At 42.0% G+C, this 24,657-nt stretch overlaps 2 protein-coding genes across 8 annotated transcripts in view; both read left to right on the top strand.

Annotated features, from left to right (window-relative positions):
- The first annotated feature begins 4,243 nt into the window (after positions 1-4,243).
- On the top strand, positions 4,244-7,680 carry LOC113580356 (helix-loop-helix protein 2-like). Its single transcript, XM_027014859.3, has 2 exons — positions 4,244-4,777; positions 5,806-7,680. Exon 2 carries the CDS (start codon positions 5,846-5,848, stop codon positions 6,212-6,214), a length of 369 nt encoding a protein of 122 aa, XP_026870660.1. The 5' UTR covers positions 4,244-4,777; positions 5,806-5,845; the 3' UTR covers positions 6,215-7,680.
- An 8,099-nt stretch (positions 7,681-15,779) lies between these two features.
- LOC113580355 (vang-like protein 1) overlaps positions 15,780-24,657 on the top strand; it is a 37,527-nt gene continuing 28,649 nt past the window's right edge. For 2 of the 7 annotated variants that reach the window (XM_081701613.1, XM_035535050.2), the window contains exon 1: positions 15,780-15,968. In XM_081701613.1, the coding sequence (XP_081557739.1) occupies positions 15,921-15,968 (48 nt within the window). In that variant the 5' untranslated portion in view covers positions 15,780-15,920. Of the gene's footprint in view, positions 15,969-16,190; positions 16,302-16,326; positions 16,793-17,605; positions 24,161-24,259; positions 24,473-24,657 lie in introns of those variants that run through there. The other 5 variants (XM_081701609.1, XM_081701607.1, XM_081701610.1 and 2 more) reach the window with 5 other exon arrangements.

The raw sequence follows: 24,657 nt of genomic DNA, 5'->3' as shown, positions 1-24,657 counted from the left end.
TGCATACACACACACACACACACACACACACACACACACACACACCCTTGTGGTTATACTGGAGTATCGTGGAGTCCTGGCATGGCTGTCTGTCTAATGAACCCATCAGCCAGCTGGAGGAGCAAAAGAGGAACGATTTAAAGAGTAGGAGCAGAGGAGGCCGTGCTGCCATACAAACACAGGCCAAGCGGTGGGAGAGGGGAGAAGGGTAGAGGGGAGAGGTTAGATGTGAGGAGTTAAATGAGGAGAGGCACCGTTCACGGTGACCCTGGGTGGAAAGAAAGAACGAGAAGAGGAAAAGCTTGAATGCGAGAAGACACAGGCCTACTTAGCGCTGACTGAGAGAATATAGGAACAGGCAAAAAGGTTGAGTGAGGTTTATTGGTGTCAGGCCCATGATGTGGAGTGAAATAATGATAGACAGAAGCACTGGACAGACAGACAGAGAAAAAGAGAGACATAGACAGTAAGATATAAAGACAGAGAGGGGGGAGAAAGACAGAGAGGGAGAGGAAGCTATTAGCAGAAGCATTAGCAAGTGGAGAGGAAGGGAGATCATGCATTCTTGCAACCAGATGCTCGAGACATCTGTACCCACCTGATTCACTAGCTAACTAATGGGGCCTCTTCTCACCTGACTATGGTAACCCCCCACCAACTGATGCTTTACATCTTTGTCTGTCTGTTTGTCTCACCCTACGTTATTTTGGCTTCAGGCCCTCTGAGCCTCCGTTCAAGCCAAGAATTCTGCAGTAGCATCTGGATCCAATGCAATTTCACAGTGGAAATGAGCAGTGTCCGTTCTGGGCCCCGCACAAGACTGGCAAACCTTGGATGGAGAGACCACATCCCTTTTGTCTGTCTATCATAATTTGTTGTTCAATTGATGACAGAGACAGAAACTTTTCTAGGTAATAATCATGGCTAAATGACACTGTATGTTTAATACAGTACCGTATATATAGTAATCGCCACTGCTCTGTATGACAAGTCTACTGGAGGGTCACAGACCTGTGATGTTCCACTCTTCAGCCCATGTGACTCATGAAGTAAACGCTAATCTTTGCAGTTCTGAGGTCCTCTACAACCAAAGAACACTGTTACATAGATGACACCTCTTATACAGCTACTGGGACAGCTACATCAATAATTCTGCCAAAACTCTACTAAACCAAATAATGGAATAGGCAGATTTGTTTTCTGTAGTGGGGAAATCACTGACATTCGCAATATGCCACTTCATATTTCCATGTGTGAGTGTGCATGTGACTGAGTACATTAATGTACGTGTGTGTGTGTGTGTGTGTGTGTTGGGGTGGGGTGGGGGGGGAATCATCCCTGCTGGGACTACAGATGGTACAGAAGGCTGGTGGGGGCCTCGGTGATGGCCACATTCTCACATGGGACCACAGGCTCCTGCTCTTTCTCCCACACCTCCTGTTCATTACTGGCCAGCTTCAGTGTTATTGTCGAGGCCCTCTGCTACACACACACACACACACACACACACACACACATGGTCAGCCAGGAGCAATGAGTAGAGACTGCAGAGGTGCCAGGCTGTAACGCAAAACGTGCTGTGCTGTTTGGTCAGAAACTGTTGTTGCGTTTCTTGCTCAGGACATGATTTTATCCATGATGCATGCCAGACAACTGGATGCCCCTGGCAGTATAGACAGCGAAGGCTGATACCTGACAGGCTGCACACTCATTGACAATCCTTGAATCCAAACTACTGACTGAAATGATCTGAACATCTTCAGCTAAACTGATCCCCAATGGCTGACACAACATTATCACTCATTTTTCAATTATTCACTCCCAAGTACATACAAGCCTATAATCAGTTGTTCCCTTAAAACTGCTGCCTCCTTCACTGACGCGGCACCGTGACTGAGTTTAAAGGGCAGATCAGGGAAGTACCGCTCTCTCTTTCCTTCTCCCACTTTCTCTCGCTTTTACTCTCTCTCTCAGTTGGGAAGGTCCAGACAGCACCCATGGACAACTAATCTTCTTCCTGACAGTGTTTAATCCCTCCAATACATTCTTCCAGCTTGGTGCTGCTGTGAGCCAATGGCTCGAATGGCTTCAGATGAGCGGTTCTTTCCCCCGCCCAGGAAGCGCATTGAGTTTTTTGCTTGTTTCGTGGACATCGGATAGTGTTGAGGTAGCCACTTATAGGTAGGAATCGCCAAGTGTGTCTAATTGAAAGCGCAGGTCAGCGCTCCATCAGTGACCTTTGTGCAGAGTGTGAGTGACATGCTTGTTTGTCGTGGGGCAACTTGTGAACTGTAATTGCTCCACTCAGACACATGTCACCTGCAGTTGGAATCTTAACATAGAGGGCTCCTGTTTGCCCCTACTGACACGACACAATTAGGATGACCCCAAATGTGCTCCCCGTCAGAGCAGGGTTGTTCCTCTTCCCTGACATGTTTCAGATACAGCACACACACAAATACCCCCCCCCCCACACACACACACACACACGCACACACACTCACACATACACACACACACTCTCTCCTTGTGTCTCTCTCCCTGGTCACGAGGCTTGAGGGTGTCTTGTCGATCGATTGCTCCTTCCCTCCTTCGTTTGAACCCTCTCTGCACTTCTTCTTCACCCCCAGCCCTGGGGCCTACACCCCTCCACCCTCCACAGTTGCAGCCAGCAGCCAGTCCCCTTCTGTCTTCACCCCAACTTACCACCACCCCGCTTGCCACGCTGTGGCTCTGGGCCATGGCGACTCAGTGGAACCTCCCTCATCATTTTAATCAGCTCGTTAGGCACGGTCGGCCGCCGTGACACCCTCCCCGTTGCCCACCGCAGACAGACGAACCCACGCATGCAGCCTTGACCTGGCCCTACTGCTCTCCTCAGGCGGGGCGTGGAGCAGGATGATGCTGGGGTCACGTTACTGATCCAACGGCTGCCAGGGAGCGGGGCATGTGCCAGGAGCGCCCTATGCAGGGACTGCCACACTGACTCGCTAATGCAGAATGCTTTGAGAGTGGAGAGCTCTAGAAGAGCAGCTGAACACTTTCAGGAAAAAAAATGATTAAAAAGTCTGTTTGGACCCTCAGGATATTCAAGACCATTTAGAGACTGTTTGGAGACCTTTTAGAGACTGTTTGCTTTTGTTATGTTGTTTACAAAAGCCACTAAAATGGTGTTTCAAAGCAGTAACCGTTATAAAAATAAAGTTGGCTTTGTTATAGGCGAAATATTATTAAAAATAAAATATGTCTAAAAACTGGGAACTTTTGAATGCTTTATTTGTCTGTTTCCATGGTGTAAGGAGCAGTACTGAGCCTAGACCTCACCGATGAATTTCCCTTGCTCAGTAGATTCAGAAGGAACATTCTAACATCAACTGGACTATAAGGTAACAGCCCTGCCGCTATTCTTGTCTGTCACCGGTTCCCCTTGACTGACGTTTCGCTTTAATTCCTACAGTTTGACGGTCTGCTCCATGATCTGATGGGGAGGGTACCCACACCGCACAACAGTATGCTTGGGATGCTCTTTTTGGCGAATAGGCTGCTCTGATGTCTAAATAACGTTGTGTGAAAGATTAACTTACATTTTTGCCAGACTTTTAGCTAATGTTTTTGCAATGTCTGTGAAGAGTAATTCAGTTAAAACAATCAATAAATACAAACGAAGAAAATAATAATGAGGGCCGTGAACTTATTTTAGCTAAGTTTATATGTATATTGAGATGTGATGTAAATATTCATAATTAAACTTTTTGAAAAAGAACGGAGCAAGAGACAGACATATTCAATGTGCTCTGTGCTAAAAAAAAAAACAAACAAACAACGATCTACATTTAAACTAAACGAGAGAAACCGACAGACCTAAATAGCCTATATTACAAATATCTTCGCAAAGTTATCTTTAATACTGTTACTGATATCAAATTGCGACCTAAGTTTCAATTATGTTTCCGGATTTGACTTTTTCTCAGTAGTCTATAAATTCATCTATAGAAACATAAAGCTTAGTTGAAGTAGCATCTTCTGGGGTTTTTTTGTTTTGTTTTGTTTTGTTTTGCTTTTTTTTTATCGGTCTATCCTGCTCCATGGTCCTTCGAGGGGTGGGGGGGATATGGGTGGGCGAAAGAGGGAGGTGTGATGTTGGAAGGGGCGGTGTTAGACAATACCACCCCACAAATATATTCCATCTCCCCGTCATTCCAGAGAGCGTTCACTAGGAAGTATTATTTTGTCTGATCTCAGCGTTTCCAAAACCGGACACGACAGTGATTGTTAAACAGAAAGGACGTGAAAATTAATCAGAAATGCTTTTCGATTTAAGGACTGTATACCTTATCGGCACGTTGTTCTTGTAATTGCCGTCTCATTCAGGAGGACTGGCAACATTTTTGCACTTTCTTTATAATCTTATCTGCACTGCCATCTCTATTGTCTGAAGCCAGGGGTCAAGAGACATCACCTCTTCAAGATTTTTATCTCCAAGAGGCAACTCATGTATTATTCTTCAGAAAAAATATACACTGCATTGTCTAAAATTGCTTGCTGCTGCAATTCGAAATACAATACAGTTCGAGAAAAACCACAAGAAACATTTCGATCGTTTTGTCTGGTTTGATACGTTTATTCGTAAGTAGGGTGAATGAAGTAATCTCTAATGTGCAAGAAGGATGATTCGTGAAAGAACCCACGGAAACGCACACGATTAGTGGAAAGAGTTGGAGTGAACAGTTCAAGGACATTAGGGTTCTACTTTTTTTGGACCTGACAGCATATTACGGTTTGTTAGATGTTTCTAAATATATAATGCATATACGGTTTAGAATTTAATCAACTTTGCTGAATAACTCAATGGAAATAAACTTTCCTGACATATAATAGACTAGGCTATTGTAAGAAAATTAATTTAAAATTCAATTGGCTAGTTCATGCATTCTTTTATACCTAGAGGTGTTTGCTAGTTATTCCAAAAATCTCTTTGTGTAACTGTTGCTTTAAGCACTGCACTTTAATTAGAGCTTATTTATGGTTTGTGAATCGTGCAGCCTCAACGTGGCTTTATTAAATGCAATTTAATTTTGAAGGGGTTTTGCATTTTAAACCGTATGCACACTAACGAGGAAAATTTATGTTGATCCAATGTTGATCCAAACCCGAAGTTCCAACAGCAGATGTTAACCTTTTGCACCTCTTTTTATTCTTGTTCCGTTTTGTCCTGTCAGGCAGCACGCGCCAAACGTTATAGCGTGACAGATGGATGATTTTAATTACGAAACATGACTCGAAAATTATCATATTTGCACTAATTTTGTGCAGACTTGAACGCTATAGCATATATGGGGAAATGGGTTGAGGGGTCTAAAACATATTATAATCTCGGCTAGTTTATTACAAAACCTCTTAAAGCAACAACTCTGTATGTTTTTTATTTACTCACATTAAATGAATTGGCAAATAGGGAGATACAGATATAAACCAAACAGGCGATTTGTTTTCTAGTTTTTAGCTGCATAAAATACCGGGAAATTTTAAGTTCCGCTTATTTTGCTTTTTGATAAACTTCAAAGACAGAACCCTAAAAAAAATCTATTTTAGACATGAACCCGTGTGTATGTAGCCTCATTTTATCTCACTTAATCAGTAACTTTCCTTAGTGTTGCCTGTGGGGATAATAAGAAAACAACAAAAACGAACCTTTTCCGAGCATTTGTTCTGACAGCCGAAAACAAAGAAACCAAACAGAACTCGCTTTATGTCTTCCTAATGTATAGATTACGTGGAGTGACATTGGTGGTGGTGTTATTTCAGGTCCTGTGGAACTAATTTCCGGGAAAGCTGCCGACTGAAAATGATGCTGAGCCCAGACCAAACTGATCCTGATCTCCCATGGAGCCAGTCCGACGCCGAGACTATGCTCAACGATATCAAGGTTAGCTGCATTTCGGACGAACCGACGGAGGGAGAGGGGAAGACGAAGTCGCTGGCTCCGCAGGCCCTTACCAGAGAGGAAAAGAGAAGACGCCGGCGCGCAACGGCCAAGTACCGGTCGGCGCATGCCACGCGAGAGAGGATTCGAGTCGAAGCCTTCAACGTTGCCTTCGGCGAACTGAGGAAACTTCTGCCTACCTTACCCCCTGACAAGAAGCTTTCCAAGATCGAAATTCTAAGACTAGCGATTTGTTACATCTCATATCTAAACCATGTTCTGGACGTTTAGCAAACGACCCCAAGGACAAATGAGGGTCAGTTTTTAAACCACCTACATGGCATCATTATTTTGCAGTCTGTGGTATAAAGTCATAACTCCGCATTATTTAATGCAGAGTTGTTAGGGGAGAGGGGGATTTATACCACCTCATAGCTATCACCCAAGTGTTCGTCAGACTTTAGGTATTAGTCTAATAACTTTAATGACTTCGTTTTCAACTTAGAGCGTCTATATTATCCCCTTTATCCATGGTGAGTACTCCAAGAGTTGTAAACCATTTAAAAGACTGTGGTCCCTTCTGTAGGCTATATGTTGAATAAGAGATGCAATAAAGTCAGAAGGGACTTTAAAATAATTCGAATAGCCTCCATTGTGGCAGTTCTATACGACCACAGTGGTACAAACACCACATTTTGTAACTGGAGAGTGCGAGCTAAAGATCACCAGTTGCACTGAAACATAAAGAAACCAGATAAGCGCTCCCCCATCCGATTAGCTGCTCTGTAGATCTAGCAAGTAGTTTTCCAATCAGGAGAAAAAAAATAAATACGTATACGTAAGTGCCGCTTAAAATATAACATTGTGACCTTAACTATCATTTTATTTATTTATCTAACTATTTATTTATTTATTTATTTATTTATTTATTTATTTATTTATTTGTTTGTTTGTTTGTTTGTTTGTTTGTTATGAAGTTTTTTCGTCAGTCTTTTATTATTTGTTTTTTAAAAAAAGATGTTTTAGATAAGTGTACAGTATGTTGGGTGTTTGTATGTAGGCTACTGCATAAACAGCGTTACTATGTGTTAGACTGTGGCATTTAACCTTCATGAAGAAGAAATGAACTGCACTTTTCGGTGTTTATTTATATATTATATTTATTTTTTGTGATTAAATTAGAGCTAGGCTATTCTGAAAACTGATTTCTTCATAAGTCTATTCTTCATTAGATATGAAAGCCTGCTGAAGAAGCTAAGACTGGTGTTAAACCCTTGAGGCTGCTATCTAATCGTGGCCATTTGAAGAGAATGTCTTGTTAACGAGAAGAAAAATTTACAGGTGGTCCTGAAATACATTAATGAGTAACATAAAATCAAATTTGCCAACAGTAATCCCCTTTATGGTCGGGCCTACGAAATGATATATGACTTATGAAACGGTAGAGGAAGTTAAGAACACACTTTCTGATATGACCAAATATGACATAAGACGTGATCCGTTTTGTTTTTGGTGTTTACGTGTCGCCGTTCGAAACGTTTTATTTGTGCATTCATAAACGCACTGATACGGATAATACAATAAGTTATTTTATAGTCGGGGAAAACATATCTGCTATCCAAAGAATTCTTGTCTTTTCAGGGTCGTGCCCTTGTTGCGTTATGCACATATTTTGTAGTAGAGTTGCCGTGACTGCTGGTTTTTAACAAAGGCATTTTTCATATTTTACTGGTGAGTTGTTTTTTGAAATAAAACAAAAATAACAGAAACTGCGAAACGTCTTATGTCTTTTCGTGTTTACAAACGAGAAATTATGGCGCCCGTGCTGTGTTCTGACGTTTGAACAGCTTGTTGACCAAACTAAGGGGCTGGAGATCGTTGCTCATTTCACTTGATCTTGCATTATGAATACAGGGCCCATATGTATTTACGATTTCTGGGGAATATAACGTATGTATTCACGTTGTTTCATGTTGTCAGTTATCACCGATCATTCCAAATAACAAAACGTAAGCTATTTGTACTAGCAGTCGTAGTCGTGTTTTGGGGAGATAGTGGTTTATTGCATAACTGAAAACGCAGAATGATAATACGGACGCGGAGTGGTCAGTCAGCGTGGTTAGCTTTAGGAGTGAGATTTTTGCCCGGCAAGTGTTTGCTACTCGTCCTCCCTCTTGGCTGAAAGGCCATTTCCCCAGAGAGGGGGCAGGTGTTACTCCAGACGAGCCAAGACAACCAAATTACTGGCCGTCTGGCACCTCCCGTGGGAAACAGACTGAGAGGGAGAAAGCAAGATGGAAATTTATGTGTAGGAAAGAGCCTTGTTTCATCTATCCTAATATAATATTTAAAAATAAGAATTACATGAACGTATTATATAGTAAAAATACGGCCATTATGTAAGTATTACATCTATATAAAACGTAGACGGGCAAATTCTGAGCTTCGCTTTTCAAATATAAAGGTCCACAAGTATTTTTGATGTATTGAGCAACGAGAATGTCATCGAGAAGGAAGAAAGTATCACACTCTGTAGCCCTGTTTTGGCCAGACCTAAGAGTTGAACCACATTTACGAATGACAAAGCAAGTTCATGACCTAGAACAAATAATGATGTGCGCATAGCTGTTAGTAGTAGGCCTTTACACGTGACCATATTAAGTTCACAGCTGCCATTGCTGTAATGATGCGTGTTTAAATAGCTATATTCCATTGGATTCATGTTTTCACTTGCAAAAGCTTGTGTAAGCTCAATTTCAAATGCTTGCGTGTGCATTATTTGCAGAGTGCCGATACTGAAGTTCAAACTATCACGCCTGATTCAGTAGTCAAATTCTTTTGCAGTTCTTTGTTTTGTAACAATGCGCTTATTTACTTGTGCGAGCGAGTACGCACACACGCTAGAGGATTTGAAAGCGCTTCTCTTGTAATTAAAGGCATTATACGCTTTTAGCAGCATAGATTTAAATATAGACGCAATGTTTTCCCGAGGGCTGAATTAGCCACGTTTCACTGCATTGCAATGTCAGGGGCAGCAGCTCGATTTCCACCTCAAGAACATTCTAAAGCAATGCTTTTATTGACTCATCATATATTAAGATATGTTGTTTTTGCTTAATAGGGTAATAGATCAAATTTTGACCTATCCAACATGTCCACATTTTTCATAAAAGAAAGTAGCAAAGTTCTGGGAAAGAACATTTCAGTAAGTAGACACATAGCCCATTGAAATGCTTAGGTTTTAACAATGTTTCTAACCTGAGAATCTTACATTTCTCTTAATTTATATGGCCCAAATTATGCCAACTACTAGACACGGTCTTTTCAAGAAAGAACATGAAAGACTTGATCTTTCTAGCAATGTTATGAAATAAAGAAGAATAAACTTTTTTTTTTCTAGATTACCATAGAATGGATGAATCCTCAAAAAACAAATGCTAGGTCTAGCCTGAACAAACAAATGTATTCATTTTGGTGTTTATGACATAACCCTATGTGTTCTGCGTTCCTTGTCATGATACACTCTAAATGGATGCCATTACAATTAATTGTGTTCATTATCATGTTGTCTGACAGATGTCTAACAATCTGTAAAAGACGGAATGTGAACAGTAATCACAAAAACTCAGGTGTTTTAATTTTTGCTTCATAAACTCCAGGCTCTCAGCTTGGGCTGTAACTCGATCACCACTCAAGAGCTTTCCTTTTTAAATGTTAATACTCCTGTGCAGGGCTTTATTTGGTCATGTGACCAGTCCCTACATCTGCTATTTCTGCTGCATCACAACTCCTCTGTGTTTTCCAGCCCAAAGCCCCTACCAGTTGTAGGACTGCTGTGGGTAGACACAGGCTGCCAGTGTAGCCAGCATGAGTGTGTGTGTGTTTGTGTGTGTTTGTGTGTGTGTGTGTGTGTGTGTGTGTGCGCGTGTGTGTGTGTGAAAGAGCCATATTGCTCCTCTTTTCACCATGGATTATGTAATGGCAAAGGCCTACAAGTGACCATATGTCAGAAAGTGTACAGACGGGCCCAGAATCATAATCACCATTGTCCCCTTTTTGGGAGCGTGCTTTCTCATCATTCAGGTGGACTTTTGCAAAAACCTGAAATGGGACACACACGTGCACACACACACACACACACACACACACACGCACACACACGGACACACACATCCTCCTTTGTTCCAAGGAGAAGCGTCTTGTCTTCTGGCTAGAGGAGAAAACATGACAACAAGAAGCCATATGTCCACAGGCCTGGGAAAAGCATCTCAGGGTGAGAGGGGGCTAGTTAGTGTTCTCCCTTGCACTCCCCCTTCTCCTCACTCTGCACCTTCATTATAAGTGTGTATGGTCTTCAATGCCTTCAACCCCCCCCCTCCAACACCCACCACCTCCACCCTCTCAGAGTACTCTCCACCCTCCCCTTTTTCTCATCCTCTTCATAGCCATCAGAGGTGTGTGTGTGTGTGTGTGTGTGTGTGTGTGTTACACTAGCAGTAAGACACAAAGGCAGATCCATGTGTTGAAATGTGGCCCCCGGGATGGACCACATTATGCCTGCCTACTTCACCAGCAGGGTCCCAGGCTGAAGCTGGCTCATGGCCCTTTGTCTCCAAACAGATGGAAATAGACAGAGAGGGGTGAGAGGGAGAGGGAGAGAGAGGGAGAGAGAGAGAGAGAGAGAGAGAGAGAAGAAGAAGAAGAAGAAGAAGAAGAAGAAGAAGAAGAAGAAGAAGAAAGGGAATGTGAAAAAATAAGTCAGTTTGTTCTCATTAACTAGCATACTGAGAAAGTCACGTCCACAAATAGATAGCTTCAGTCTTATTCAAGCTCACGTTCGGACCATCTGTACACACAGGACCTGTCACACGGTGCTTGCATGTATTAACGCTCATACACCAATAAGCCAGGTTAACAATCCGGTCTTAAGTTCTAATTTACTCTCGGTCAACGAAACAGTTTTTACATCAGATGTTGAGTCTATGTTGATCTATTATACATATTGCATGGACGTATTTCTACGCCTATGAACACTGTAGAAGTACATTCACTGGCATTTTTGCTGAGTAAGCAAGTGGCGATATATATAGGCTATTCCAAGTTAGGAAAAGTGTCCATATAGTTAATCAATCAGTAGGATTCTTTACAAAAGCGTACAAGCGGAGTATTAAGGTTGATATTAAGAAAGATAAAAACGGATGTGAATTTTCGACAGCTCAGACATTATAATGGCGCAATAACATATTCCCGTTATGTCAGCTGGCTCAACTCATGAAACATGAAACAAATTAATGTAGCTTGCCAAAACAGATTTATAGTAATTCCATACGGAATCTCTGAAGGTTAATGCAAAGCACTCACCTAGTGGCACTACTATTGCCAATGTCTTTATTAACGTGACAATAATAATAATAATAATAATAATAATAATAATAATAATAATAATAATACAAACAAGAAATAACTTAGGCCTATAAAATAATTTAGTAAAAAAGGAAATAATTTAGCAAAAAAGTATAAACTGTGATCTAACAGGCAATGCAGATGTGAACTATAATTTTTTTCAGCTGCCTCTTAATTTTACATGTCCTTTGTGTAAACCTCCGATCCTTAAACTTATAAAACTTATATCTTCAGGGAGAGAGCCATCCGTCTAAAAGACACTGAATTTAATGATTTCGGTGCCAGGCGTGAGCACTGAATAGCGACCATCTGCATGCTGACTTAAATAATCCTGAAAGACGCGTCTGATTCGACCCTCCGCCCCCTCTGCGCGTGCCCTTTCAAACGTCAGAATATGAAGTGTCGTTCACAGTCCTACACTAATCGATCAATTTGTCCAAAACTCACTACACTCCATGCCTCTTCCAGACAGGTGCAACGACTTTTGTCCCTAGTAAATAATCGCGGAACATTCTTAACACCACGGGAAAGCTTTCGAAAATGAGAAGTAATGGACTATGAAAAAAGTAAATGTCTTAGAACAGGTCGTCTCTGGCTCGTGGAACCTACGATTGCGACGATTTATGTAATAAGCCTGGAGTCTGGAGACTCGTGTCTGAGATGGCATCGCCCCTTATCGGTCAAAAGTGGTGATAGAGCATTTATGTGCGCTGTATTTTAAAATTTGTCTTCTTATATTTTTAGGAATATTTGTTATGAACATTACATTTTAGAATATTATGACAATAAGCGATTCAGAGTTTCTATTAGCGTAAAAGAAAATCATGATGGGATGATGTGTATTATGTCCCAAAATGACCATCTGTCACTGTATACATTTGTCCACAAGGGGGCGGTCTTTCCTTTTATTAAAAAAAATGTCAGGTGGAAAAAAAGTCAGGTTTGCGCTTATTCATACTGTCTATCCTGGACAACAAAATATATTTTGTTGAAGACACATGACACCCCACGATTACGAGTAATGCAGTTTATGTGTCAGAGTTCCAGACGTCCCCAAATGGGCTAGGTTGCCTAATTCCCTCTAACAACTTCACCCCAATTATCATCTGAGGTCTCCATTACTCCCTCTTCAGTGAGGAGCCCATACTGATTAACTCAGTGGTAGTAATTCACATGATCCGTCATGTTTGTCTGTCCCTTGGGGATGGAAGAAAGGAAATGTCAGAGGTCATGAACTCTGTATGATCCCGACCCCCTTTAAGATGCAGTCGTAAATAACATGGTAGTGAGCACTGCTCCACAGCAAACAGCACTGGCAGATTAAACACAGCACTGGCAGATTAAACACTTATTAATGTGACTGTGACTGAAAATGTGGGTATTGATGACAAATAAATAATTAGCACATAAACCCTTTCTTTTCTGATTCACTGACTCTGAGATAGCTGAAAAATACTTGTTTGGAACCATTCCTGAATGCTTATTGAATTAAAATGAATTTTGACAAGAATACAATCTGAGATTTAGATCATTGTTATTCTGCCTGTGTTCTTATTACCCCACAAGAGAAAATAGGAGAAAGTGCATTGTTAGGCTGGCACTGAGACCCATCAATCAATATGGCGATAACACCCGCGGCCTGCTCGAAGCACTGAAGACATTAAGGTCCTTTTTTCACTGATCAGTGACCAGTTTCCTTTAAAAAAATTCTCTCATTAAAAAGGAAAACACATACACTGCAGATCAAAATTAGAGAACAACACACAATTTCCTAAATGTCAAGGTCACTGTGTAGTCGTATGTGAATTTATCCTAACAGGAGTAAAAGAGCAGTATTTTAAGCTTATTTCATGAGTTGTATATATTCTAAAGCACAGCATAAAAATTTAAATGAGATAATTAAAAAAGAACAGTGATCAAATTTACAGAACACTTTCAGATACCTGCAGGTTATTGGTGTTAATCTGGCACCTGGTGCTAATTTCCTGAATTATCTGACAAACCCTATTTAACTGGCAGCCTAACATTCCAGTATTCACTGACTTTGCAAGATGGTGAGCCGTTCCAAAGTGACTGAAACCCTCCGGCAGCAGGTTGTCCAGATGAAGGCCAAAGGGGTGACCCTATCAGCCATAGCAAGAGAAGTTGATCGTTCCATATCTGTGATTTCTAGAATATTGCATCTTTAAAACATCATAAACTCATTCAAGTCCCCCAAGAAGGCTGGTCGCCCACGAAAGACAAATGCAAGACAGGACACGATAATCTCCATGGATAATTGATTCAACACTGCAGCTGGAATTGCTCGCCGGTTCAGCTCTGAACATTGTAAAGCTCTGTCTCGCCATACAGTGTCTCGATGTTTAATAGCATTTGAACTGAAAGCCCACTCTGCAGACCAAACCTCTAATTAACAGAAAGAATCAAAAGGCTAGACTAACCTTTGCTGAAGAGCATGTTGTGTGGACAGAGGAGAAGTGGTCCCGATTTCACTTTAGTGATGAAAGCAAGTTTAATTTATTTGGGTCTGATGGGAAACATTATGTTTGTCGACAAACTGGGAAAAGCCTGAACCCAAAGTGTGCAAAGAAGTCACTGAGAGGTGGAGGAGGAAGTGTCATGGTTTGGGGAATGTTTTCGGCAGCAGGAGTTGGACCTCTCATACAGCTACATGGCAGAGTGAATGCAAGTGTGTATCAGAAACTTCAACATGTGGTTCCTTCCTTGCATTCATCACTCAATCAGCCAGCAATTTTCATGCAGGATAATGCCCCGTCACACAACAAAACGTGTAAAGCAGTTCCTTGAAACTGAAAACATTGAAACAATGAAATAGCCAGCCCAGAGTCCCGATCTAAACCCAATAGAAAACCTCTGGAAAATCCTTGGTGACAAAGTTATGGCCAATAAACAGTCACTGTGGAAGAGACTGCAGGAAGAGTGGACCAAAATCGCACTAGAGCAGTGTGAGAGACTAGTGATGTCCTGTGGCCGCAGATGTGCTGAAGTCATTCAAAGCAACTGCCTGTACATTTCCTACTGATTGGTGACTGTTGTAACCTTCATAAATTTTGTTGTAATCTTTCTGTGCTACAGCCATTGCTGTTCTCTAATTTTGATCATTGTGTTTTCCGCAAAATATGTTGAAATACATTGGTTATTTTGTAAAACAGTGTTCTAGTGGCATGGTATACCCCTAACAAAAAATCCTTCAAATGTTGATCAATGAAGATTACATTATTTCTGAAAAAATCAAGTGTTCATAAATTGTTCTCTAATTTTGATCTCCAGTGTATGTCTCAAGTCTGCAAAAGACACATAATGGGAGTATTCATGAAGTCAGAGAAGGTGGATTAGTAGCTCAGAAGGCTCCTAAACCTCAGAACTATCAAGAGACAGTGAGATAAAATAATGCTTACATTCCATGTTCAGAGCATTCTAGGATTTGCATTGCCTGGGTTTGCCTGTGTTGTCTCAATAATGAAGGAGCAAGATGACAGAGCTAAATGGAAGGTGTTGATTAGCATGATCTTAATAGATATTCTACACACACACACACACACACACACACACACACACACACATATATATATATATATATATATATATATATAAAATTATTGTTTCTTATATAAAATTATTGTTTCTTATTATTATGTGTGTATTGTGTGTGTGTGTGTGTGTGTGTGTGTGTGTGTGTGTGTGTGTGTGTGTGTGTGTGTGTGTGTGTTAATAATAATAATAAGAAGAAGCGGTCTTTTGTCTATTGCAAGCATTTTCGAAGGTTAACTCAGATACAGTCTGAAAAATAGCAGGATAAGGGAACCTCTTAACTGGGCATGTTGTAATGTCACTATCTCCTGTAAAGGCTATAAGGGCATGTGGGCTTGAAGTCCTGCCTCGTGCACTCGGATTACCCCATTAATATAATGCCTACATTTGCTGAACGTGTGTGTGTGTGTGTGTGTGTGTGTGTGAGAGAGAGAGAGAGAGAGAGAGAGAGAGAGAGAGAGAGAGAGAGAGAGAGAGAGAGAGAGAGAGCGAGAGAGAGAGAGAGAGAGAGAAGGGGAGAGAGAGAGAGAGAGAGAGAGAGAGAGAGCGAGAGAGAGAGAGCGAGAGAGACAGACATACTTCACTAAGTCTATAACGTTGACTGATATCCCATTCCTGTGATAAACACCACTCCATTCCTTTGATAAACTCCAAACCCATGGATTCACTGACTGCGTTATGTGTCTCACGTTCAGAGAATGTATTATTAATCCTGTTTGTTTCTATGGCACATAGCTACACTTGCTAATAGCCTGTCACTCACATTACTGACAAATAATAGACAAATGCATTTAAGGATATGCAACACGTGAGTCAGTTGTGCAGTTCAACAATGTAGATCCAACTATGTTACGAAACATTACATCGTAGTGAATTGTCTGCCGTTCCCCTAGCGCGTCGCAGTCGTTATTACACCTTCCTTTCACTTCCAAAGGAAACACTGCCCCCCTGTTATTCCAAATATTTCGAGGCTATTTCCATTACTGGGGCTTCGAAACCGGCTGAGTTTAAAGTGTGATCTGAACCGCAGGATTACGTGTATATGATTTTCCCGTCCTCGTGTCTGTCGGACTGCCACGCGTCGGTAAAGGTAGGCTGCCGTATTATTCGCGACGTCCGTCGGGTGTATTCCGCGTGCCCACCCGGTAACCGAGCGTTAAGGTTTAGTTGGCTAGCGAGCTACGTGAGGGCAGTGGGCTAGGGTTGAAATATGTCTACAATTTTGCATCAGGATTCATTTCTTTTGCTTCATTGACTGCTTCACTAATGACTTTCTTATTCTGATTTCTGTGGGTTGTCTGTGTCTGCCTAGTCACAAATTGATAACGTGCAAAATTCCGCCAGATAGTCTTCTTTACCCCCCCCAAATTGGACACCAGCTAGCAACGTATCCTATCTTCCGAAATGTTTTAAAGAAGCCACGGTGAGCTATTCAATTTCTTTTTTCATTATATCACTTCAGTCGGCGGTTTTGTTAATGTGAACAACTTGATACGGTTGGCTAACAAATGCTTGCTTTCTTTTAAAAAGTACTTAAGTCTAGCACACACAGTGTCAGTTCCGTACTTTGGTCGCCTTGCAGTTTTACACTGTATCCTGGTGCGCTTGAGAATTCCCCGTGGGTGCTCCACGGAATTCCAAATCGCTCCTGAGTGGGAAGCCGCGGGCGTTCACACGCTGCTTTAAAGGTTAATGCCGCCAACTTGTTCTCTACCACTTCTGATACTCTGTGTCTTTGGGCAGCGTTTTATTGTTCCGTACAGGTCCCTTCCTCTCTGCTTGAACCGGTGAGTCGAGAGGCGTTTGTATTCTCTTGCTTGGGTTATGGAGCAGGGCTGGGCTCTCAAGGCCTTGGAGAGGACCGGGGAGTTTCCTGCTGCGTCCGCCATTTGTTTGGACTGCGGGAGGCTACAGGTAGAATTGGGAGTTGGCAAACACTCGTTCGTTACCACTGTGGTACGGATAATACATAACCGGAATACCAAAACCACTGGTGCACACATAATCTCTGGTGATTTTGTGTTAGTTTGACTGAGGTGAAGTGTCTTGACAACAACGTCAATTACACGTCAGTCTTACACGTTTCACTACATTGTTATTATTCAGCGTTGACTAAGGCACGTTGCACACCTGGGACCGAACCTGAACCCCAGTAGCAGGGTCTATGTGCATGGCTAAGCAACGTTAACAGTGTGAGCCTTTTGGGGAGTTTAGTCTATGTCTCCAGTCCACATTGAACGTATGAATCTTTAGCACCGTGATATTTTTCCTTCAGTTAGCCTAATACTTATGTTATGTTTCAGTAGATTGACAAGTCCTGACTAATTTGTGGCTCAAAATAATAATAATAAATAACATTCAGTTTTATTTATACAGTGCCTTTCACAAACTCAAGGTCAATTTACAATGTAACAAAGACAAAAACATTGTTGAAAAAAAGACTTCAGAAGAGACTTACAAGATGAAAGACCAGTGCAGTTTCATAAAGAGTTTTGAAATGTTTTAATGCTTTATTAAAATGATGTTTTTAACTGCTTGATGCATTTTAACTGTGAGTGTCTGTTATGTCAAGAAAACGCCACACATTGATTTTCACTTTAAGCACACCTTGGCACCAAAGAGGGAAACCAATCGTCTCTTCAGGAGAATAAGGTTTTCTTCCCCGCTGTTCAATGAATAATTCAACATCGACAATTATATAGTTTTGTCTGTGCCAGGAATCTGACAGCAGTGAAAAAGTGTGATTATTGTACCTGGTGTTCACGTGGGATTTGAAGAGCCCACTCCCACCTCCCGTTTAGAGATGCTTCTCACCTGTTTTACAGGACTGAACGGGACATTTTCTAATCCACATCCTTTTGAAAAATTAATTAATCTTGCAGTGGTAATCGGTTCTCAGGGGCACATGATGTATGAAGCCTGTCATATTTAGAGACAGCACGAGGTTATGTCTGTCAGCATTATGGTTTAGTTATGATGAAATGCAAAAAGAAATAAGTCTTCTCTTTATCTCTGTATGGTGGGAGGAGCTGACAAATTTATCAAAGAGGCTTGAGTATGACCATACAAATGTATATCAGTGTCTGTGTGTGTGTCCTTATGTGTGAATTCTTCATCGCTGATTTTTCTTGCTCCTTCACCTATTACTAACATCCTGGTGGAGAAGGTGGCATTCCAAAATGTTGAGGAAGTTCTGTGGCATGAATTCGGTTCACTTTAAGTGACCATGGGCTTCACAAGACTGCAGCAATGTACAGAATGCACTTTCCCACTCAAGGGGTGTACTAATCCAACCCCATTTAGGCTACTTTTTCTATATGGTCCTATTCCTTTATAGCTGTTTTAACACGCTTAACTGGAATGCAGAGGCATTGTCGGGCTTGTTTTCAGACTAAAAGAGCAGTATGATGGTATTTCACTTGAGGATTTCTTCTCTATTTCACTCATTGTCTTTGTCTCTTTTCCTTTTTCTTTGTTTGCAAGTTTGGTCTTATGGACACTGAAGTTGGGTGTGTTGTCATTTCTGGTTTGGATGAGAGCCAATGCCTTTTCTTTTGTGTGCCAGGATTTGTCTCTCTTCATTCTGCCTTCTCTCTCTCGCTCTCTCTCCTTCCCGTCTTTTCTGTTGAGATCTTGATTCCAAATACATAGTTCAGGAGTGCTCACAGTGCAGTCTCCAAGTCAAAAAGTTACACCGCCATCCATCAGAGTCATCCACGTCACAAAACACACTGAATCCAGCAAAGTTTGTAAACATGTATTGATGCGCTTCTGTCAGGGCCATTGCCTCACAGTCCACTGCACAGAGCGCCACGCCAGCTGAGCTGTCAACAGTTTGCCACGCAACAAGGGCAGAAAGATTCAAATCCAAGATTAGCCGTGGTAATGCAGCCCAACTTTGACCGTCGATGAGCAGTCTCCTTCCTCACACAGCACACTCCTCTTGTGCTAGTCTGCAGAGCGGAGATGCACGGTGAATCGATTGCGTCCTCTGCCTTTGCACGTTTCAGCTTCTCCATTATTCTATTCTTATGTCTTTTGTTTCTTTTCTTGTCATCCTGTTACTGGCGTTCCGCTTTGGGCGGGGTGGGGATTGGGTGCAGTGCCTGTTTCGTCTGCTTGTTTACGGAACGGTTTTGCACACTTGATGTGGTGTCACTAATGACTGTGAGATATGGATGATTTTCAGAGCTTCTGCAACTCTGAGAAGGTTTGTTTGTTTTTGTTTTCTCCTCCTCCTGCCCTCTCCTGTTACGCGTGCCTCGTTCCTAAATTCCAAGAGCTCAGCAGCTCAGTGACCGGGGGCATATTCTAAAATAACGTTTGGGAAACATACCGAATCTAATAATATCCCACAGGTCAGGGGTTAGGTTGAGAGATGGCTCAGGTTTGGCGTTGGGTTTTTAGGCTAGGGTTAGAAGTTGCAGGTAAGTGTTTGGAAAAATGTTCTGCAGTACTTTCTGTGTGCCTACTCCTTTATGGGTCTCCTTCGGAGTTCTGTAATGTTCTGGAATGAAGGGGTGTGGCTGGTCATTATGGGAGGATGTTTATGCAGGAACAAATGAACCAACAGAACAGCTGTAAGAAAATAAACATGGTCCAGTCTGGAGAAGTCTGCCTTATCTCCAGTTTGTGCCACTGTTCATCTTGATGTACGCCCTTTGACAAAACAGTTCAGCAGATTCCTTGTTGATTAAAAAGGAGAGTTTGTTGGGTTTGAAGTTGCAGTCCATCTTCTAGTATTCTATTTCGGTTCAGGTAAATTGTGTTACTAGTTTAAAATCAGTTTTTTTCATTATAATGTTTATTAAATAGCTTTTAAGAAAATGCCCTGTGTCATTCTTCACTCAGTGTTGGTTTTAAGGATGATGTAATAAGTGCCCATGGAGGGGCAGTGCCTGATGTGGCTTAAAGGAACACTCATTAGCTTTTTAGCCCATTAGCTCATTTCCATCTCCAAATCTCATATGTCATCGTTGGATGGCATCTGAGCTCTCTCCCTTGTAAATGTCCAGTTAAGACCATTAATCCCATCAGCCTCTGTCTTCGCTAAGAGCATTATTTTTGAATGATGGCAATATGGCCACCTAACAGACATCTCCATATTGTTTCCCACCAGAAATGTTGAGTACTACTCACTCACATGCCCTTGTGAATGCGTCTTTCGGTACTGTGATTGAGCGCCTTAAGGGCAATATAGGACAGGTGAGAAATTCCTGCAATTTGGCATGTCGTGTAAACGGAATGCTTCTCATGTCAAACCTTTTCAGGATTTTGAGAGTTGTGAGTCACACGCCCAGCTGAGGACTGCTGAATGAGTAGAGTATGTCATGCAGTAGGGACTCCAGCAGTGATGTACTGAAAGACCCGACCTCACGTAGGACAGCACTCTCCTCAAGGCCACGGCCAAGCATCCAGCGCTTCCTAAATCATGGGCGAGGTTTTATAACGCTGCAAGTGTGTTAGGCATGAAGAACACACTCACTGGCTCACAGCACCCTTATCCAGGAGAACACAGGACAGAAACATGTTTATGTCACTAAAGTTATGTGGTGCATAAGATGTGGCAGAATTTGTTACATTAGCATTTTAAGAGAATTACTGAGAACTATTGTGTGTTTTATCTCTGTTAGAGATTGGTCAAAACCACGGGAATTGCAGCTCTTATCTGTTAATGCTTTAGTCTCTGATGCTGTATACAAATCCCAATTAACTATCATGTCTGTGGGATCTCGTAGGAAACATTCTGTTTACACCTTGCCACTACACTGAGTATTTTGTTTGGTTTAGTGAAATTGTGAAACTCTAAAGATGTGCAAGAGACAGGAGAAAATCCAATGTGCAAGAGAGAGAACTACATTTTTTGGACACTTTGAGGCTTGTAATTTTGTATTTTGTGTCACGTGACTAAAAGCTTGGCATATGCAAGGCAAAATATCCACAACTGATGACACATACCATGCTTTCTCAACTAATGACCATCAAATGACCTAAGTACTTTAGAATTACTTTGTGATTATCCATCTCACATCACTTATAAACATTCATTCCTCTCTCATCACTCAAACGCTCAGTTATAAACTTGTGTGACTATCCATCTTGCATCACTTATAAACACTCATTCATAGGCACCCATTCACAAACACTCATGTGACTGGCTATCTCGAATGACTCATAAACACTCAGTCTCATACAATCATGTAATTAGGCATCTGCCATCACTCAAACACCCATTCTCTCCATCCTGTATTCCACCACACAACGTGGATTCAAAGCAAATGCATTATGTTCTAACAAGAATGCCTTTCTTTCAGGTCCATTGCACGACATAGTGACAAAATCTTTCCTGAAATGTAGCTGTATTCTTGCTGTGCTCAGTGAAAGAACTTTTGTTGGTGATGTACCTTCTCTTACCCTCCCCATTTATTTCTTTGAATGCTCTTTCTGGGATGAAACAAGGAGGAAGGATGAAAAAGTGTGCGTCTGTTTTTCATTTTGACACACGTGTCACTGTGCCGTTATTCATCGAGTGCGCATAGGTTTGTGGGGGGTTGGCTGGTAGGAGAGGCACTCGCCTCTTTTGTGGGATATTTGATGCTGGCACACTCTCTCTCTCTCTCTCACACACACACACACACACACACACACACACACACACCCTCACAGATCACATCAGAAGAAAACCTCGGCTGTTTGTGAAGGCAGTTGTATAGGAGTAAGGTAGACAGGAGCACCGTGTAACAGCAGTATGGGGTAAGTGGTGTGCTCCAGAAGGCAGCCGCAGTACTGAATGGGCAGGGGCAGGGAGGAGAACCTGCACTCCTGTGGTTGGGGGCCAGGTTACCACTCAGGCTGCTGTGCCCAGAGCTGTGACAGCTGCTTAATATGCAGGGCAACCGAAGGCTCCCCAAATGACCTTGGTCCTGTTTTTGCATTGTTTTTATATGTCGAGAGGCAAAATATCAATTCGATAAGCTCCCGAGTTTCAGGATTCCAGCATTTGACGAGGATATGTTTACATAAATGTTTATAAAATCCTCATGAACATTTAATCTGTACAAGGCATAACCAAGGAAAATTGACTTTGCCAGACTTGCTTTGATTAATTGGTCTTAAATTAGAATAAATAGTATCTCTAGTACTGTGAAGTAAAAAAGAACTCCAGATTGGTTGTGCATTTGTGTATTTAATTTTCAGATCTGTAATGAAGTCAAAGTACATAAACTAGGCAGATCTTGCGTTTACATTTTAAGCATTTAGCAGACACTCATATTGACAATTTCAGTCACGTTACGGAAGAAGGCGAATGTGTTAGGATTCCTGCATGAGGCCATACCTCTTCTTTGCTGTTCTCTAGACACATAAACCAGTTATTTACTTACTTTTCACAGATTATTTATTTTGGCTTCATTCATGAGCACTTGCTCATCCCCAGAAGTATCCAAAGTGCTCTCAAAGCACTTTAGCTTGGACAATACAGTTTTCATTGTCACAATTTCCAGTTCATTTGTTTTCAGAGTAACTATCTCTACTAGTTTACTACTGAGGTCCTGAATTCATGCTCAGAGTTTACCAATTTTGAATCATCTACATCTTCTAACTATTTGCTAGTGTATAGTAATAATGCCAATATGTACTAAGGTGACCTACAGGCTTATTAGGCATGTATATCACAGCTGCTCGAAACAATGATCTGTGGTTAAAAAAACAAAACAAAAACGAAAGAAACGCCAAGGCCATAAAATGCCATCAAGATGCTCTGTTTGTTAATGGCTGTTGTAAAGAAGCTGCTCCTTGGCTTTCCATTTCACCTTCTAGCCTAGGTAAACTGACAAGGTACATGTATGTTAACTATCCACTGCAGCAAACCCCTGATTCCAAAGTCCCTTTTTCCACAGATTCACTGCTGCCCTGGGGTCAGTTTCTCACTATGCTCAATTGCAGGGCTTCCCACACACCTAAATGTCATGCAGATCCAGGAACAGCGCTTGCAAGCTTTATAAATGCGGCCTATCCTCAATGCGTGTTTTGTGCGCGGCTTGCTTCTAAATCTCTACCTGCCGTTTAATCAGCCGCAAGGTCCACAGATACTGCGGCGTCAGCACGATTCATGTCGCGTCAGGCACAGACAGTCCTCTCATCACTGAGCAGCCCTTCACGTAGCCATCAAATGACCGCTTGCTGGACAGAGCCTAAGTGGGTCTGCACGATACTGACAGAAAAGCCTATACTGCGATTATCAGTCCACATTGAAGCATTCAGTATCTGAGATTGGTTGGGATCCTCACACCACAAAAAATATATAATGAATGGTTTGATGGCTCATTTGCATATCACAGCCGTTCGTGAATTCAGTATTACAAAGGCCAATATCACGATAATAACTAAGAAATTATATCTTTGGTTGTGTAAGTGCTAAATGCCCGAAGATGACGTTTATGTATTAGAATATTTTGACTCCGATGGGGCCGTTTTAATCCCCCGTGTCCCAGGTTGCTAATAACGAGCGCCACTGATATTTGCATAATCCCTTGAAGTGTTGTGCTGGAGAGCGGAGTGTGGAGCGAGGGCTTCTGAAGTGCTGAATGGGTACGTTAGCTCGCTTCCCCACCATCACAGGGGATTCACCAGGACCTCTCTTTCTCAGCTCTAGCTCCAGAATACTGAGAGCTTTCTGAAATGTTCTGTCTTTAAAATCCTGTTTCCAAGGGTGTGCATTGCATGCCTAATGCAATGGGAAAACTATGGAAAGTGACTGTAGGCGATTTCTTCAGGTTATACATTTGGAATGGCATGTGAATAAAACTTTTGGATTAATTTTTGGGTATTTGGGATTTGATTCCAGCTTTCTCATTAGTCCCTGCTGTCTGTCTGTAACAAGTAGGAGGAGGGCGGGCAATAGGATGTGTAAGCAGAGTACAGTTATTTAGAGCTTCTCCGGGAATCGCCATCAAAAATGACTGGCAAAGATGCAGTTATCACGGGCATGTTCATTCAAGGGTGAAGCACAGAGACAGACTGTCAGAAGAAGATGAACATTTACCGTGGCAAGGGAGGAGGACACTTGGAGAAGAACCTGGTAATCTCAGCACATGTACATGAACGGTTGTGAGGAACTGTAGCGAAAGGAAATCTGCACACGAAAGGACCAATTCGGAGCGGATGAGCTAGTGTGGAGACTTCATGAAGCAGATGAGTCATCCATTCTTTCTTCTGGAAAGAGGTGCAAACTGTCAGTGCATAGGACATCGTGGTGACAAATGGACTAGTAAAGGAAAGCAGGTCAGTTGGGTCAGTGTTTGTGATTGGATGAAAGTAGATGCTGTCGATTTGGGGACATAAAAGGAAGGTATCAATTTTGTGCTTTATGGTTTTCCGAAGTCCAGGTATGTGTAACATGATTGGCTGTGGGTGCCACCCCACTCCCAGCTTGGACACCCTGTCGCCCAGCACATGCACCGTTCCCCCCTGGAGGACGTGTCCAACCATCATTACGGTAATCTCAGCCTGATCTGTGGCCACAGACACAGCGCACCGTATCGATGGCCATAGACACAGCACACCAGAGCTTTGGCCACAAAGGCAACACACCAGGTGCATGGGGCAAGAATAAAAGATTTTTTTGGGATGGAACATCTGGTTTTGTGGTCAGTGTGAGAGTCCTCGTAATGCTCAAAATGTATCTCAAAATGCACACTTCTCTCACTTTCAGTTAGAAGCAGGCCACCCACCCACCCACACACACACACACACACACACACACATACACTGCTTACTGG

This window comes from Electrophorus electricus, chromosome 18 (genome assembly GCF_041902795.1).
Source record: "Electrophorus electricus isolate QZ-2024a chromosome 18, ASM4190279v1, whole genome shotgun sequence".
Taxonomy (NCBI): Eukaryota; Metazoa; Chordata; class Actinopteri; order Gymnotiformes; family Gymnotidae; genus Electrophorus; species Electrophorus electricus.
This window is presented reverse-complemented; position numbering and strand designations above follow the sequence as displayed.

Bases quoted from the DNA above. Each gene is read 5' to 3' on its own strand.
- LOC113580356 (XM_027014859.3), top strand. From the start codon at position 5,846: ATGATGCTGAGCCCAGACCAAACTGATCCTGATCTCCCATGGAGCCAG.